Below are 16,727 nucleotides of genomic sequence, written 5' to 3'. Positions count from 1 at the left end.
AACCTGTTCCTCCCTTTCCCAGGAGGCTTTTCTAGCAAAACTCCTGGATCATATTATTACCTACAGTTCTCCCATTTTCTTTTCTCTCCCCTAGCTGGAAAACTCTATTCCCAATAAGTTTTTCTTTCCCCCTATCCGGCTTACAGAGCACCAGTCCCATCTTCCTGCCACATCGCCCCCTCCCCGAGACTTCCCTCACCCTCCTCCCTGTAACTCCACTTCACTCTACCCTTCGTCCCAGAGAAACTTCTACCGCAGCCGCAAACCCGCGTTGAATCTTTCTCAGGCGCGCGGGGCATCCTTACCTGCAAGGAGGCTGCTGACCTCCTCGGGGATGGCGGGGGAGCCGTGCATGATGCGCCAGGTGGTCGCGCGCGAGAGGCAGCTGTTCGGCAGCTCCGTCAGGGAAAGACAACGGCCCCGCCCACTTTGCCCGGCTCCGGGAAGTTCAGTCAAGGAAACCACAGGCGGCAAGGCGGAGGGCGTGGCTACACTACTACTCTAACCCCGGGGGTGCCCCGCCTATTAGGTCGGTCTGCGCATGCTCATTCAGCCGTCCGCTTGTGTTACACTCAGTCACGACTTCCTCGTCTGCGATGGTCACAGGCGCCGCCTTGCGCGGCCGGGCAAGCCCGGGGGGGGGGAGCACGTAACCCTCAGCCGATGCCGGGCGCCATTTTAAAAGAGGGCAAAACCCATTCCCGCAGGTGTTGGGATTAAGTCCCGAGCGTTCCAAAATCAAAAATGGCGCCTTAAGCGCCTCGGCGCTATTGGACACAGCGATCGGAATAGGACACGCGGGAAGCGTCTGCTGCGGTTGGCTGAGCGTGGCGTTGTTTTTGTTTCGTTGACACTTTCGGCCGCCATTTGGCGTCCTCTTCATTTCCCTTTCCCATCCCGCCTGGGTCACGACCCTGGACTCTAGGCAGGGAGATGCATTTACAGTGCCGTGCTGGGGGATTTCCTGGGTAAAAAAAATGAACGGAGAAGAGAATCCTGAGGCTCCTTTTCCCTTATTTTGCTTCCAAGCAGAATTTTTAGAGTTGTTTTTCCCCACCACTGTCATTCTGCTAAAAAAAAGACTTACTTTGCACACAAAATATAACTGCTTTCTTTGGATTCTCGTAGAACGAAACATATATATATATATATATATGCCGTGGTTGGCATCCATCTGTCTCAAGAGACAATGGAGTATGCCTCGGGGGTGAAGGCCAACTGCTGCACTAGCAGCACCAAAGTCACCTCCCTGGAGTGCAAGCCTAAGCAGTGAGTATGGAGGTCCTGGGCTGCCCAGAGCAATGTTTTTGGCACCAGCTGGGCTGTAGGAGTTGCACGAAGGAGTTGTGCAAGGCGCCATCCAACCATCTTAGGGACTCCACTCCAGATTTGTGTAGGGTTTACTCCTTAAGTCTCTCCATCTCCTGAAGATACCACACAAGGCAGCAGATGTTTAGGATCAAGAGTTTACCTTCCCAGGCTGAAGAGCCCCCACCTGCCCCTATAAAAGAATAAAGTAGCAACTTACACTCTCCTGGTCTGAGAGCTAGAAAGAAAGGATCCTTGACAAAAGCTTAAAGATCTTTTTTTCTAACTCATGAATAGCATGTGTAAGGAGCTCTTGTGGTGTCTTGTTTGTGGAAACTAGAACTTACGCGCTGTATAAAGCTTCAAAATTCGGGGATAGAGGAACTGCCCTCCTAGATGTTATTCTACTCCTGACTCCTATCAGCCCCAGCCAGCATAGCCAATAGTGCAGAGACGATGGAAGGTATAGTTCAGTGACATCTGGAGTGCTAGTTTCCTCACTCTTCCTTACTGTAGTTTTAATTCCTCCCTGCATGTTCCGTTCAATTTCTGAGGCCTCCATTTTCCTTCTGTTGCATTATCTCTGTGAGGCCCAGTGGGCAACTACTAGGTGCAAGCAGGGACGCAGACTTATAAAAAATATTGGGGGGGGGGCCCCGGGAAAGCTCATGAATAATAAATAAGCTCATGAATATGCAAATAAAGTGGCGCCGCCTCCTCGTGAGCGAATAGGGGAGAGCGTGCTGCGCCTATTAATCAGCTCCGGAACAGCTGATATGCGGGAAACGTGGGGCTAGCCGGAGAAGAGAGGGCGAGCCCCCTCCGCTCCGGCCCTAAATAGGGCAAGCCGGTCGGGATTCCCCTGTTCTCGTGGGGGCTGAAACCGCCAGGAGGAAGGAAATTCCCCCCGGCAGTGCCTTGGCAGTGGCGGTGGTGCTGCGAAGCAGCGAGGCAGGAGCCCCCGCCCCCGGGGATTCCCTAATCTCGCGGGGGACGGCCGGGGCTCTCCGACTAGGGCGCGCGGCAGGCTGGCTGGCTGGCGAGGGAGCAGGTGGGGAGGAGGCGGGGGACGGCGGCGGCGCTCTGCTGGAAGGGCGCCCGAGATTATTGGGGGGGCTGAGCCCCCCCAAAAAAAATTTTGAGGGGGCTCGAGCCCCCTCAGGCCCCATGGAGTCGGCGCCTATGGGTGCAAGGGCTTTTTGGAGGGAGCGGCTCTGTGTGATGCTTGGCTAAGATTCAGCAGGTCCTACACCCTTTCAGTCATCTAGTTAAAGCACAGCTGTTCATAAAAGGCATTTGGTCGATTGCTTCTCTGACTGTTATTTTAATACTCTTTCCTGTGGTGGTTGTGCTTCATGATAAGCTGTTTGAAGTGTGGTTATTTTTATGCTGAATTATTTGAAATTTGATCATCTCCATGTTATTATGAGGTGTTCTGTAAGCTGGCTTGAGCTCAGTTAGGTTTTAAAAGAAAGTGGAATATAAGCTTTCTTAAATAAATTAATTGTGATTTTATTTGGGAGGGATGAAACAACACACACAAGGGTTTTTAGGTATTTTGATTCTGGTATGTAACAAACAATAAACAGCAACATACTAACGATGGAATAACAATGAACTGCATCCTTTGTTTATTAAGTTATGAATTGTCTCGTACTTCTTTCAAAATAGCAAAAAGACACCAAAACTTAATAAGCATGCTGTTGATTAAGTGGTTAGCAGACAAGTTGTTTTAGGTAGTTTTTGCAAAATTATTTTACTGAGATAATTGTCAGTGTGTATATCTTTATTGTTTTAAAATAGATACATTTATGCCAGGAAAGCAAACAAACCAACAGACAAACATACAATCAAATAAACAAACTATAAATTGACAAACAGGCAGTAGCAATATATGAAACAACACAATTCTTAAAACTAACATCCTTTGTACTCCCAGTGATGTGAACGATTGTAAAACTTGTAAAACAAGAAATTAAAAATGACTTCCAATTAGTCTCGCTGTACTTTATCTGTTGATTATCTTATACCACACAGTTACATATTTCTTATATAGTTTCTGTTAACCTCCCTACAAACTTATATTTATACAATGCAAGGTTCAGTCTAATTCTGCCAAGAAGTTTCCTTTTATACCGTAATTTTTAAAGTATTCTTTAAAAATTCTCCAGTCCTTATAGATTGTTTGTTTTGTTTGGCCTCTTATCCTTCCTGTCATCTTTGCTAGCTGCAGGTATTCTACCATTAGGATTTGCCAATCCGCTGTGAAGAGACTGTGGGTATGCAGTTTTTCTTTCTAGAGGTTGAACCACAGGAATGACGGGGTGTCAGGTAAGGCTGAAGTCAGCTCATCCCTAGTTAGCAAAAAATAAAAATCCTCATGCAATTTGGCAAGTAAAACCATATGAGACAATTGAATAGCAACCCCTTTACAAAGATTTAAAAGCTATGAGATCACTGAGTCTAGAAGTGAAGTCACCTCTTTGGTGGAAGAAGACCTACAGCTTATGTTTTACATTTTAAAAAACCAGGCCTTTACCGTAACTATCCACAATTTAAAAGAACCAACTAATGGGACTGGAGAATGCTTGACACCTTGAGTGTCCTTGGTAGCAAGACAGGAATGGATGACTCAGTATGAAGAAGCCCTTTATCCCAAATACCTTTGGCAGCAAGAGATGGAGATTTTCAGCCTGAATATGCCCATTATTCAATTATTTGGCACTTATGTGGTGCTTTATATTGGAAGTCCTAGTCCGAAAGATCTGGAGGGTATCAGTTTTGGGGGAAGCTGATCTAGAGGTCCACAGTTCTCTGCCTTGGGTATAATAATAGGTCCTGTGGTGGGAGGGAGGTGGGAGGGTGGATTTAGCTGGAGAGGATTTTGAGAGGGAAAACGGTTGGCAGAAAGGATTAACAATTTCCCACATCATTCATTCTGATGGCAGTCTCCAGCAGCTTTTTATAATTATAATATATATAAAAAAATAAACCTTGGGAAGGAAGTTATGTGAAAACCCCATGTAACATGCAGTTTGGCACAGTAATGAAAATCAAAGTTCTTCACTTCATGGGTTATGCCCTAGTATCTCTTCCACTTTTTATCTTTAATTAGACAGGAAAGCTATTTTAGATAGCAGTAGTATTTTATTATCCATTTTATTGCTGGCTTAACCAACATTCAAGCAGTTAAGTAACTGGCCCGTATAATGTCATACAATAATGGTAGCTGTGGGTTATAGTGATTTTATATTTGTGTTAATTGTTAATAAATGCCTATTCTTTCTGCCTAGGGAATATTTCTATTGTGTTTGTGTCTCCCTCCAATTGTTATAATGGCTATTAATGCGTACTTTAGGTTACACATTTCCATCAAAAGACTCTGGAAGCATGCTGTATGTACATAATAGACTAACAAGGAAATGGTATCCATTCCAGTGACTTTGACCTTTGGGGCTAATCTTAATCCCACTTTATTCTTTTAGTTTAATTTACTGTTTGGTCTCTCCTCAGAAACCAATTTAGGGTGTCACTTGAACTAACAAATACTATTTATATTGAAATTACTTTCCCTGTTGACATTATTATAACTGTTAGCTGCATGAGAGAAGGTGATCTGAAGTCAATTGAAAATACTCCAATAAAAAGCAAGCACGTTGTCTTAAATGGTTTGTGGATCACGGCCCAACAACTCCAACAACAATGCAGTCAAGCTAAAATGGGGTGAGTTAAAAGAACTATATTGCCATGAAAGTTCATGAAAACAAATTGGCTTAAATCCATTAAGTCTCTCTTAACTCGCTTGTAGATTAGCAGCCTCAGCCTAAGGGTACCTCCAAATAGCTCCTAACACATTAGCACCTTTCAACTGGGGAAAACTAATAAGCATACAATTCCCATCTGGCAATCGGAGGTGCTTTGAGATTTGCGCTGTGGTGTATTCTCTGATTCTCTGTCCTGATACTTTCAGGTTTTGGTTTGTAGGCAGCAGCTGTGGGAAAGACTCTTGACAGCACAGCCTTGTCACTTGCATATTCACCACTGAATACACAAACGATGTGGCAACTCCTTAGCTCAGGAATGGGTAACCTTTGGCCCTCCAAATGTTGCACTACAATTCCCATCATCCCTCACCATTGACTGTGGGGTGCAGGCATCTGAAAGGTCATAGGTTTCCCATCCCGTTCAACCTATGAGAATTTATGCTTGTGTTTTTGCATTACCACTCGTGTTACATGAACATAGCTATGGGGTTAGTCTTGGCAGTGTGGATAACGTTGCTCTTTGAGTCATCGCTCTATGTTCACACCTGACTTGTGTTTGGCCGCTACCTTAGCTAGTTTCCCAGCATGCTTTGCTGTACTGCTACAACACCACAATTTGCTGTCTTCCCCAAATGTCACTCGTAATGCCACTTTTCACAGCGCAGTTACCCATAGAATTTGGTCCAGCTGTACATTTTCTTTCAGTCCTCCACCCTGACGGTTGAACCCAATGCCCACTTTAAGACTGTTATGCAAATAAAAATAAAAGTCTGGATCGTGCTTTTTCTCCTTTTGACAACATATATGAAAAACACTCGAGGGGACAGATATTCTGTCCCTATTTCCTTAAACATATTTCCTAAAGTTCTTTTTTTAGAAATAGAATACCAGAGGGAGAGATGCTTTCTGTGATTTGAATTCTTTTGGCTTAAACCACGTAGGCAGAACACAATTTTTCAACAAGCCTGGAGAAGTCTAGATGTAAGGAGATAAAGGTAAAGGTAAAGGTACCCCTGCCTGAACGGGCCAGTCTTGACAGACTCTGGGGTTTGTGCGCCCATCTCACATCTATTGGCCGGGGGCCAGCGCTGTCCGAAGACACTTTCCGGGTCACGTGGCCAGCGTGACAACGCTGCTCTGGCGAGCCAGAGCCGCACACGGAACGCCGTTTACCTTCCCGCTGGTAAGCGGTACCTATTTATCTACTTGCACCCGGGGGTGCTTTCGAACTGCTAGGTGGGCAGGCGCTGGGACCGAGCAGCGGGAGCGCACCCCGCCGCGGGGATTCGAACCGCCGACCTCTCGATCGGCAAGCCCTAGGCGCTGAGGCGATATCGCCTTCTAAATAAAGTAAGGCTAGGTGGGAGGAGGAATCCTTAAAGATAGATATACATTTGCATCTGTTAAGAAATAAATTTTTTGTTCTTAAAAATGTGATGTCAAAGGTTGGAGCAATTACTAGAGCCAAATCTATCTGCTATCTTTTAGAGTTCAAATCTTAGAAGCCTAAGGGCAGTCCAAAATTGCACATTGTTATTTTAGTTTTGCATAATAGGCCAGAGCAATCCACTGATCCAGATGCATCTTGCGAAACGTGCACTCAATAACTTGGGGAATTCAAGAATTACCTAACTTTTCCTGTTATTTTGTATAGCACATTTCGTTCAATGGCAAGAGGAAGATCTATCTGAATTTCCTTACAACAGATTAAGAAAGAAGTGAAGTCCTGCTACTTATGTTATATGTTCTACCAATACAAGGTCATAACCAACATTTGTCATACTCAAAGTTGCTCCATTGAAATTAATAGATGTGGCTAACATAGATCTGTTAATTTCAATGGGGCTATCTATTCTACTAGTGGTGTAGCGGTTAGAATGTTGGACTAAGACCTGGGAGACCAGGGTTCAAATCTCTACCCAGTCATGACTTTGGGCCACTCATTGTCTCTGGTGACCTCCAAATTTTGTGGGTTTTATCACAAGCCTGCTCACCGCAGGGTTGGAATTAGTTGTGTAATGAACTATCTTTTAGCAGCCCTGTTTTCAAAATATATTTATACCTCCAATTTATCTTAATTGTGTAATAGCTTCTGAAGCTGTCTGACTTTCTGCCAACTATTTTGTCTGTTCTTTTTCCTTGTTATCTAATGACTTGGAAACTAATGTATGTAATTATTTAGCATTGCCTCCAGGTAAGATTCTTTCCTCTGCCAACCATGAGGTTTTTTATAGGCTTTAATAATCATGGCTTACACAAATTCTGCCTTGCGGGCATAAATTAAAACAAAAGAAGCAAAATGTTCCAAATCATGAAATCTCAACCTGTGTTTTAAATTACGTCCCCTCACCTATTACATATACCTGCCTATGGTACATTCAGCTAAAAATTGAAGGGCCAAATACACTGAAGAAAAGGGCTATTGCTTCTTCTGCTAGGAGCTGGCAGAAGTGGGGTAAACATTACACAGATCTGGAGTGTTGTCCCTAAGGCAGTTGGATGGCGCCTTGCACGCCTCCTTCCTGCAACTCCTGCAACTCCTGCAGCCAAGCTGGTGCCAAACCTATTGCTCTGCTTTCCTTTGGACCCCATCAATGAGGCTGAGAGGGGGGTCTTGTTGTCTGGCAACCCAGGACCTCCATACACACTGCCCAGGCTTGTGTCCCGGGAAGGTGACTTTGGTGCTGCTAATGCAGCAGTTTGACTTCACCCCCAGAGGCATACTCCATTGTCTCTTGAGACAGATGGATGCCAACAACAACCTGGAGTGGTTCACAGCATTAACGCCCCAAGAGGGTCTTGCTTCTCCCATAGCCACAGCCTTGGCTCCCAGCTTCCCAGCCTTCATTCTGCCATTTTCTACCTTCTAGCTTACATAACTAGCAGCGGGTTGAGGGAAGGGGAACCACCCATTTGCTGTCTGCCACAGAGCCACTTCCTTTGTTATCTTAATGGCCCATACTTAGAGGCCTTTGACCTCACCAGGAAGCTAGCCTGGCTATTCCAGGAATTGAATCTGTGCAGGATCCAGGAATCAGAAGGGTCTCAGGCATCAGCCTATCCACCCCCAAACGCGTAACAATATAAAAGGCTCTTGTAGAGCAGAGGGCAGGAGGTCTCTGCTCCACACACATTAGCAGCATATCCATTTTGAGCCTTCTGTAAATAAAAATTCGATTGCAGGATTTAGAGGCTGCTTCAAAACCATTACATCACTCTTAAAGGACCCCCCCCCAGTATGTATGGGATTAGACCAACATAGCATGGGGGGGGGGGTTCAGAAAAGCGGCAAAATGTCTGGGATTTGGGAGATGATTTTGAATACTTGAAAAACCTTCCTCAATTTAGTATTCTTTTTTGGGGGGGAGGGACTCTTTTCCCTTTTCATTTCCCACTCTCAAATATGCTTGCTGTTAGCAGTAATACATAAAGATGCCATCATAAAAATTCAAATGAACCAGGAGTTCAAACTGTGTGGATCCAGTGCTCTCACTGGGCGCATGCGAATGAAGACCTTGAGACCCTCACAAATAGAATTCTGCTTAGAGTGCGAGAGATGCGGGAAGAATGTTCTAGACATCTTTCTGCTTGTAAGGGTGACACCATCATGTGCCCTCTTTTGAATGATGCTCCGCTATATAAAATATCGTGCTGAACAAGGTATTTTTTTTTGCTTCCGACAGACCACGCATCCATTCCTGTTTTATCAAAGCATGGTGTGTGATTGAACTTCACCTCAGAGAACAGCTTAAGCTACAAATTATTACTTTGTGAAATTGGGAAAAGCTTGGCAAAACTCTACATGCAAGTTTAGCCTTATTTATAAACTCTCTAATGGGATGTCACGTGTTTTACAGTGAGACTGTTCAATTAATAAAAGAGCTTTCCTCAGCACCTATTTTCTGAAGCAGTGTCCATATGCTATAGTCTAAAAGGCTAAAGGTTTTCAAACACATTTACTGACAGCCTGCTGAGCAAAAACAAACACTTGCCAAAACTAATATTTTGCCACTTTTTCTGCAGGCTCTTAAATTTTTATTGAAAGTTGAATATGAAATGTGATAATTCATCCTTATTTATTTGGTCAAAGTTTGTGAGGAGATTGTGTGATTTCTACTTTTTTGCACATTCATTCATTGTGATTTGTTTGCAGGGAGGTTATACAAGGTTATACAATACGCAAGGTTATATATGCAGGGAGGTTATACAAGGTCACATCAAGCATGTTTTTATCCACATTTTCAAGTGCATTTTCTCAACACTTTTCTTACTGCAAATAGTCCAATTTGGGCGAGTAAGAGGGTGTTGTTGCACTAGAGCACCAAATTGGCTTTAATTGCAAAGCCTGAATTTCTCAGGATGTGGCTGAATCCAGTTCTACATCCTATTACTTCAATAACCTCACTGCAAGTTTATGGTCTGTATCCCCCAAATCCATAGCAATCTGTCAAGGAGCTGTCCGGCAAGTATAGGTCATCCACAGGACAGGAAAGAACTTGGGACATGGAATGCAATTAGCTTTTATTCACAGAAAGTAAACAACACAGCAGAGTTCCTCTGTCTCATCTTACCTACCTGAAGACGTAGCTGGGACTGACCACTGACCCTGCCTTCCCCCTCTAGCCTCTCACTCTGGATCTCTCCCAAGCAGATGCAGACTGTGGCAAGGGGCTACACTTCTTTTTGGGGGGCCTGTCTGGCCCATTGCTCAGCAACGTGCAGGACTCTTCTCAAGAGGGGTGTCAGGAGAGGAGGAGCCAGCAGGACTGGGACTGTCTAGATGTTGGGCAGCTGAGGCAACCTCTGACTCCTCACTGTCTGAGTCCGTGCTCACATTAAATCTCTCTGCACTCAGCCCTGTCCTGGAAGGATCTTTTTTTAAACCCCCTTTGATCACTCAACTCTCCTGCACCTAGCATCTCCCATCTTGTCCCCCATGTCAGACCACCACCATTGTCCCTCATGTCCCACCACCATTTTCCTGGGTCTAAGTCCTCTTCTGTGTCATCCATGGGAGGCTCTGGGATGGACACTGCCCACCACTCTTCCTTGTCCAGCCAGACCCTGACACAAACTTTCACCATTGCTATCTTCATGTATATTCATATACATAGGCATGAAATTAACTCTCAATATTGTTCTACCCAAGATATACTTTCGAGTCTCATGAATTTCACAGTGGAGTCCTGTGTGTTTGCCTGACAATAAATACATGGTGATTGGTCTTGAGAGGGGAAAGAGGTCTCTGGAAGCCAATTTCCAGTCCTGTGTAACTTTTGCAGTACCTCTGTTGCATCTGTTTCTCTAACAAAATTATATGACTGTTTGTGGAAGGAAAACACACACAAAAGGGGTTCTTCGGTTCACAGAAGCTTATTCTGTCCACAGAGTGACTGCACTGGATCCTGCTCAATGTCAGGAAACAACTGTATTTTTCTATTGACATAATAATATGTATTCATAAGAAGTGCTTGGAAGCTAGGTTTATAAGGAAGAAAATACAAAAGAAATTAAATTGTGGTCTAAAGCAGTGGTGATTTAAAGGGCAGCCTGCGAGCTTAGTCTAGCTCCGATGCTATTTCCTCAGGAGGGTCCATTGGCAACTGTTTAATTTAAAAGGATTGTGCACAGCACTCCAGAATTGTGAAACTCTTTTTGATAAATAGAGCTGGCTTTATGATCAAGGCTAGCCATCGATGAAGAGGTCAGTTTGAATAACAAAATGTACTCCTGGGCCCTGGACCAGTGCTTGGAGGATACTGGCCCATGAGGATGGAAAAGGTGGCCAACTTTGGTCTAAAGTGCAATTGCAACTAATAGACAGACTAAAGCTTCAAACACTTCATTGTGGTGCTACATCTATTACAATCCAGTATGGCACCAAGTTTATCATTTCAATTATTTGTAATGAAAGCATATTACTTTCAGTATTGCTTTCAATATTGCTTTCAAGTTTAGTGCCAGTCTGTCATGGGGCCCAAAGTCAGATTTTTCAACATTTCCCGTCATTCATTCATTACATTAATTAATGTAAATGCAACTCCCATGCCCTGAAGCCAGATCTCCCTCTAAAGAAAGGCAATGGCAGATTTCCCATTGACCTCAGTGGAAGCAGCTTTGGGTTCATAATTCTCTCATATATTATTCTTTAAAGAGGCATAATCAGAAATGTTCCATTATATGTGAAGTATTACATGTGGCTGTACAGCACAATAACCATAATTAATTGCATTAATGGTGCAGATATTGTTCTGCTAATTAATTTCTATGTTCCTGCTCTGAAGGAGGAAGGCAGAGTACCTCCTTGTGAATTCTGTAACTCTGGAAGGACACAAATGTGGGTAATATTTCAATTCAATTTCCTCTGTTTTGCTAACTTAGTATTTTGTGATACACTGATCTATGGGTGTACAAATTCAAGAGAAGCAGGGCCGGCTCTATCATTTGGCAGAATGAAGTAACTACCTCAGGCGGCATATGCTGGGGAGAGGCAGCAGCTACAGCTCCCTGTCTTTTCTTCCTGGCCACACCAACTATAACTTCAGTTGAAGGACAGACAGGACAGCGCGTACTGCATGGCCAATCCTACACCCCAAAAACTGCCCTCAGGTGTGTGGGAGAACACTACCCCATTGCTAGTATTGAAGATTCAACTTCCAGTCCAGTCAGTGTCTGCACAGAGCAGGGTGGGCATTTCGCCTTGTCCTTCACCGCAGGCAGCAAAATCTCTTGAACCAGCTCTGAATGGAAGCTATTAAGTTTCCAATGGAGAAGGGAGACACACAAAATAAGTGTTCTGCTGTTTTGTACTCTTTCCTATATCAGTGATTATTAAAACTTTGTTGTTTTTCAGACCACTATTCTGAGAAAGGGGAAACCTTCTTTGGAGGTTTTTAAGCAGAGTTTGGGTGGCCATCTGCCATGGATGCTTTAGCTGAGTTTTCTGCACTGCAGGGGGTTGGACTAGATGATCCTTGAGGTCCCTTCCAACTCCATAGTTCTATGGCTCTGTGTGAGTGTGTGTGTGTGTGTGAGTGTGTGAGTGCGCGCGCGCACACACACACACACACACACGCGCGCATTGTACCACTTAATACATTTATCAGTCAAGACACTCACAGGAACAGGTGTTTAATTTTCCATTCAATACTACATGCCTTCAGAAATTTTAATCTATTGTTTCTGGTTGAGAAGCATCATATATGAAATATTATCTCCTTCTATGGGAATGCATGCTAAAATAGTGTACATAGTGGCACATGTGCAAACTGATACCATGTTTGCATTCTGACATCATTTAACCCAGGAGTGGGGAACCTTTTTCTTCTGGGCACGGGGGCCACATGCTAGTGGTGGGCAGGGCAAGAGGCAAAAGTGGGTGGAACAATGAATAAATTGTACCTTTATGCAGAAGGCCAGTTTCTACACACAAACCTCTCTGCCCCCTATCCAGGCATGCAGAAGCATTATCAGAATTCAGTGACACACAGGCAAAAAGCACTTCGGGAGGGTGCAAAGCAGGGCTTGAGAGAGGTGTGCACGGATAAAAAAAGGTAAAGGTAAAAGACTCCTGGATGGTTAAGTCCACTCAAAGGCAACTATGGGGTGCGGCACTCATCTCGCTTTTCAGGCCAAGGGAGCCAGTGTTTGTCCATAGACAGCTTTCCGGGTCATGTGGCCAGCATAACTAAACCGCTTCTAGTGCAACGGGACACCATGGTGGAAACCAGAGCGCAGGAAAACACAGTTTACTTGCCTGCCACAGCGGTACCTATTTCTCTGCTTGCACTGGCATGCTTTCAAACTGCTAGGTTGGCAGGAGCAGAGACAAAGCAATGGGACCTCACCCTGTCAGCGGGATTTGAACCGCCAACCTTCTGATCAGCAAGCCCAAGAGGCTCAGTGGTTTAGGCCACAGCCTGGAGGACCACATTCAGCCTCCAGGTGTGAAGTTTCCCTGCCCTGGTTTATGAGAGCAGTGTGATGTAGGATGTAAACTTGGAGTGCTGTCCTTCAGCTTACGACACCTAGGCCAAAAGTGGCTTTAAGTTGGGCTGCTTTTCCTGAGCTGAAGCTCCTGATAAAAGAAACAGGAATATCAACATCAGAGTTGTCCTAAGGTTAACGGAGATAACTCTTATCAAGAACTTCGTACACAGAAGTGCTAAAGATAACGATGCAAGCAATCTTGCGGAAATAATTAATAAATAAAACCAACAAGTGAAGCAGGGTGAGTAAACTTGTTCCAAGCTGCTTGATCAGCATGTTTTCAGACTGGCAATAATAATATTTTTTCCCTGGAAAGACATATTTCATGCAAGGGGCTCAGGACATTTAAGTAATTAAACCACTCATATTTCTGTGAACTATGTGTTCATTAGGATTAGCATTTACAAATGCATGTCAAGAATAGGTTTGAGTCCATTCCACATTAGCCATTTTGCACTGAGAGTTGCCATGTGCAGTGGGAATGGGGGAGAAACAGAAGGATTCTGTGTGAGGGGGGAAAGGCTGAGGGGCTGTAACTCAGAAGGCTGCTTGCAGAAGTTCCTGGGTTCAGTCTCTGGCATTTTTAGGTAGGGACGGGGAGGAGTCCTGTTTAAAACCTGAAGGGTTGCCACCAGTCTGTGTAGATTCAGAATGGGGAACTTGTGGCCCTCCAGACTGGTGTTTCCCAAACTTGGGTTTCCAGCTGTTGTTGGACTACAATTCCCACCATCCCTGACTACTGATCCTGCTAGCTAGTGATGATGGGAATTGTAGTCCAATAACAGCTGAAGACTCAAGTTTGGGAAACTCTGCTCCAGTTGTTTCTGGTCCACAGCTCCCACCATTGCAGGACTAGGCGTCGGGTTCCCTATACCCCAACCCATGCAAATAAGAGACCAATGAGGCTGCTTTTTTTGGGTCAAAACAGGCAACAACTTTATTGAATGCAAATGAAAGAGGTTTGGCTTGGGCATGGGGCAATCAAAATACTTCCAGCCTGCCTGCCGGAAGTAAAGCATGGTCAATCCAGACGGGGGTTCCTTACATCAAATAGGGTGACCCCCACAGGGACCACTGTCTGGGGGAGTGCCTTTGGCCCTGGCCCCGACTGGCCCCGCAGACATGACCACTCCCCCCGGATCCCTTTAACAAGATACCCCAGCGTTTAAAGGGGCAGACAGAGACTACAACCTCCCCTCCATGCAAAACAAAGGATTGCCCCAATGCCGAACCCAGTGGTGACGATTGCTATGAGGTAGGCAAAACCACCGGGTCGGTGCCAGTTAGCCCAGTGGGCAAATTCCTACTCAGCACCTTAAAGAATGGTAATCACAGTAGCCACAGCAAAGTCATTGACTATCAGCTTAAAGGGTGGGCAGGGGGAAACCCAGAGACCCAAGTTTAGGAAACTCTGCTCCAGATGTTTCTTTTCCACAACTCCCACCATTCTTGGCCTTTGGTCATGCTGTCTGGGGCTGATGGGAGCTGGACTCCAATGACTTCTAGAGAATCACAGGTGACCCACCCCCGGACACTACTGAGGCATGTGTACCAGTCATCTAAGGCAGCTTCCTTTGTTCAGGAGATATTCCCTTGTACCCCAGCAAAGGTGTGTTTGGTGTAATCTACCAGCTTATATTTGTAACCTAAGGAGAACTGTGTGACCTTCTCAATTTGTTATGCTGTTCTTCCCAGCCAGATGGGCGGGGTATAAATAATAAATTATTATTATTATTATTATTATTATTATTATTATTATTATTATTAAGGGAAAAAATATGGAATGCTTCTCCAAACTGAGATCTAAGTTCATGGCAAATGGTTCAGACATCTCATTTTCTTTAATTAAATTGCATACAAACAAAACAACGTGGAAACAATAAGAACCATGATCACAGTATTTTCACTTAAAGGAGATCAGCAGGATGTAGATCTTTTAATATTGCATTGCCTTTGTGTGTCTAACTGGGTCCATCTTGTCTAAATGTGTTGGTCCAAAGTTTTCTAGGCATTCCTGGAAACTGTAGATCAGTATCACCTGTATTTACAAATTTGGTAATTGCTCTACTCTGTGTAGTGCCTGCATTTCCAACCCCTCTGATGTGAAGCCCAGTCCTTGTTATTGGAAATAGCTTAAGAGGTACCACTAGGTGCAGCACTGCCGTTGAGCCTCTCTCTCCTGCCCTTCCCCCCCCCTCAGGGAGCTAGCTGATATTTTGTCACCAAAAAACAACTGGGATGTAGATGTTGATAACATGGAAATTAACACTGACATGAGAATAAAGGACCAGGAAACCTTAAATTCAAAATCCCAATGGCCGAGGATTCCTGTGATAGCCTTGGGCAAGTCCCGCTCTCTCAGGCTTTGATTTCCACCTGTAAAATGGGCGTATTCATACTGTACAGTACTTCAGAACACTGTTGTCTGAATGAATAAGAAAACAATGTTATAAAATGTTACCAAGCAGATAAATAAAACCCAACATATACTTAGAACACAGCTGTCAAATAACACTACAGTTTTAAGTATGCCAGATTATTATTTACATCTATCTTTACAGGCCATATGAAGATATATGTTGCATTACTGCACACAAAAAAAGCTCATTTACTTCCATTGCTTCTCTCTTTGCTGACCAAAGGAAAGCCCAACCCATTATGTATAATGGTACTATCATCATGGATTTATGAGAGAAGTAAATAATCCCTTTTGACTGATTTAAGGTTCCATGTACTCAGGCTAAATGCTCTCTCTTTAACCAGATGTTATTTTTCTCAGGCCCAAGTGACATTATCGTACAGCCACTCCCCAATTCCGCACTGCTTAATTAAAAAAGAAAGTAACACAACATAAGCATTTTATCCAGATAGCTAAAAATTTATTGAGACAAATGTTTGCCCTGCATTTCACATCCTGCATTGATATCAGTCCAGTTCGCATTTGGGCTGTGTACACACTAACTCACTTGTAGCACAAAAACATAGTTTTTCTCAACCCGGAATCATTCCTGCTCACCTCTTCAAAATGCTTCTTTCAATCTAGATTGATTCCGGATCCTGTTGTCCACAAAGCTGGGTGTGGTTCCTTGCAATGCATTTGCAAACTCTCCCCTTGATTAGACTATCCATGCCTTTTGTTCCCTGCACCTGCCACAGGTGAGTGAAGAAGGAAGAGATTAATGGGTTCCTGGTATACACCCACCAGCAATGCCAATGGGCAAGTGTGGATAATTTTTAAGATAATATTTTAGTTTCCTGTTAATTACATTGCTTTGAATGTGTACTTTATATTTGAGTGTATTCAGTATTGTTTTATTGTGGATTGTTTTACTGGATGTTTCAATGTGTTATAAACCACTTTTGAGATTCCCCCCCCTTAAAAATATAAAGCAGTCTAGAAATGAAAAATAATAATATACACTTAAGCTTTGCACAGAATTATCACAGACTTCACTTATTGCATATTATGGTGATTTGACCCCAGTGTTTACAGTTACACACACACACCGATTTATAATCATGTGTATATCTGCCAGTTGAGGATAACACACCATGCATCTAAGGAAACAGTCTCATTCCATGGAAGCTTATGCCACAATAAAACGGCTAGTCTTTCAAGTGTCACAAAACTCTCTGTTGTTCTTTCTGCAACAGACTAGCACAGCT

At 43.9% G+C, this 16,727-nt stretch overlaps 1 protein-coding gene across 2 annotated transcripts in view; it reads right to left on the bottom strand.

Annotated features, from left to right (window-relative positions):
* SKAP2 (src kinase associated phosphoprotein 2) overlaps positions 1 to 8,779 on the bottom strand; it is a 115,688-nt gene extending 106,909 nt beyond the window's left edge. Inside the window, exons 1-2 of one of the 2 annotated variants that reach the window (XM_082193517.1) lie at positions 8,730 to 8,779; positions 306 to 499 (exon numbers count right to left, since the gene is read on the bottom strand). In XM_082193517.1, coding sequence (XP_082049643.1) covers positions 306 to 499; positions 8,730 to 8,764 — 229 coding nt within the window. In that variant the 5' untranslated portion in view covers positions 8,765 to 8,779. Of the gene's footprint in view, positions 1 to 305; positions 500 to 8,729 lie in introns of those variants that run through there. The other variant, XM_082193518.1, reaches the window with a different exon arrangement.
* Between the last annotated feature and the right edge of the window lie 7,948 nt (positions 8,780 to 16,727).

The sequence above is a fragment of the Podarcis vaucheri genome (assembly GCF_965113315.1).
Source record: "Podarcis vaucheri genome assembly, chromosome: 12".
Taxonomy (NCBI): Eukaryota; Metazoa; Chordata; class Lepidosauria; order Squamata; family Lacertidae; genus Podarcis; species Podarcis vaucheri.
Note: the sequence above shows the minus strand (reverse complement) of the source record. Positions and strands in the feature narration are given on the sequence as shown.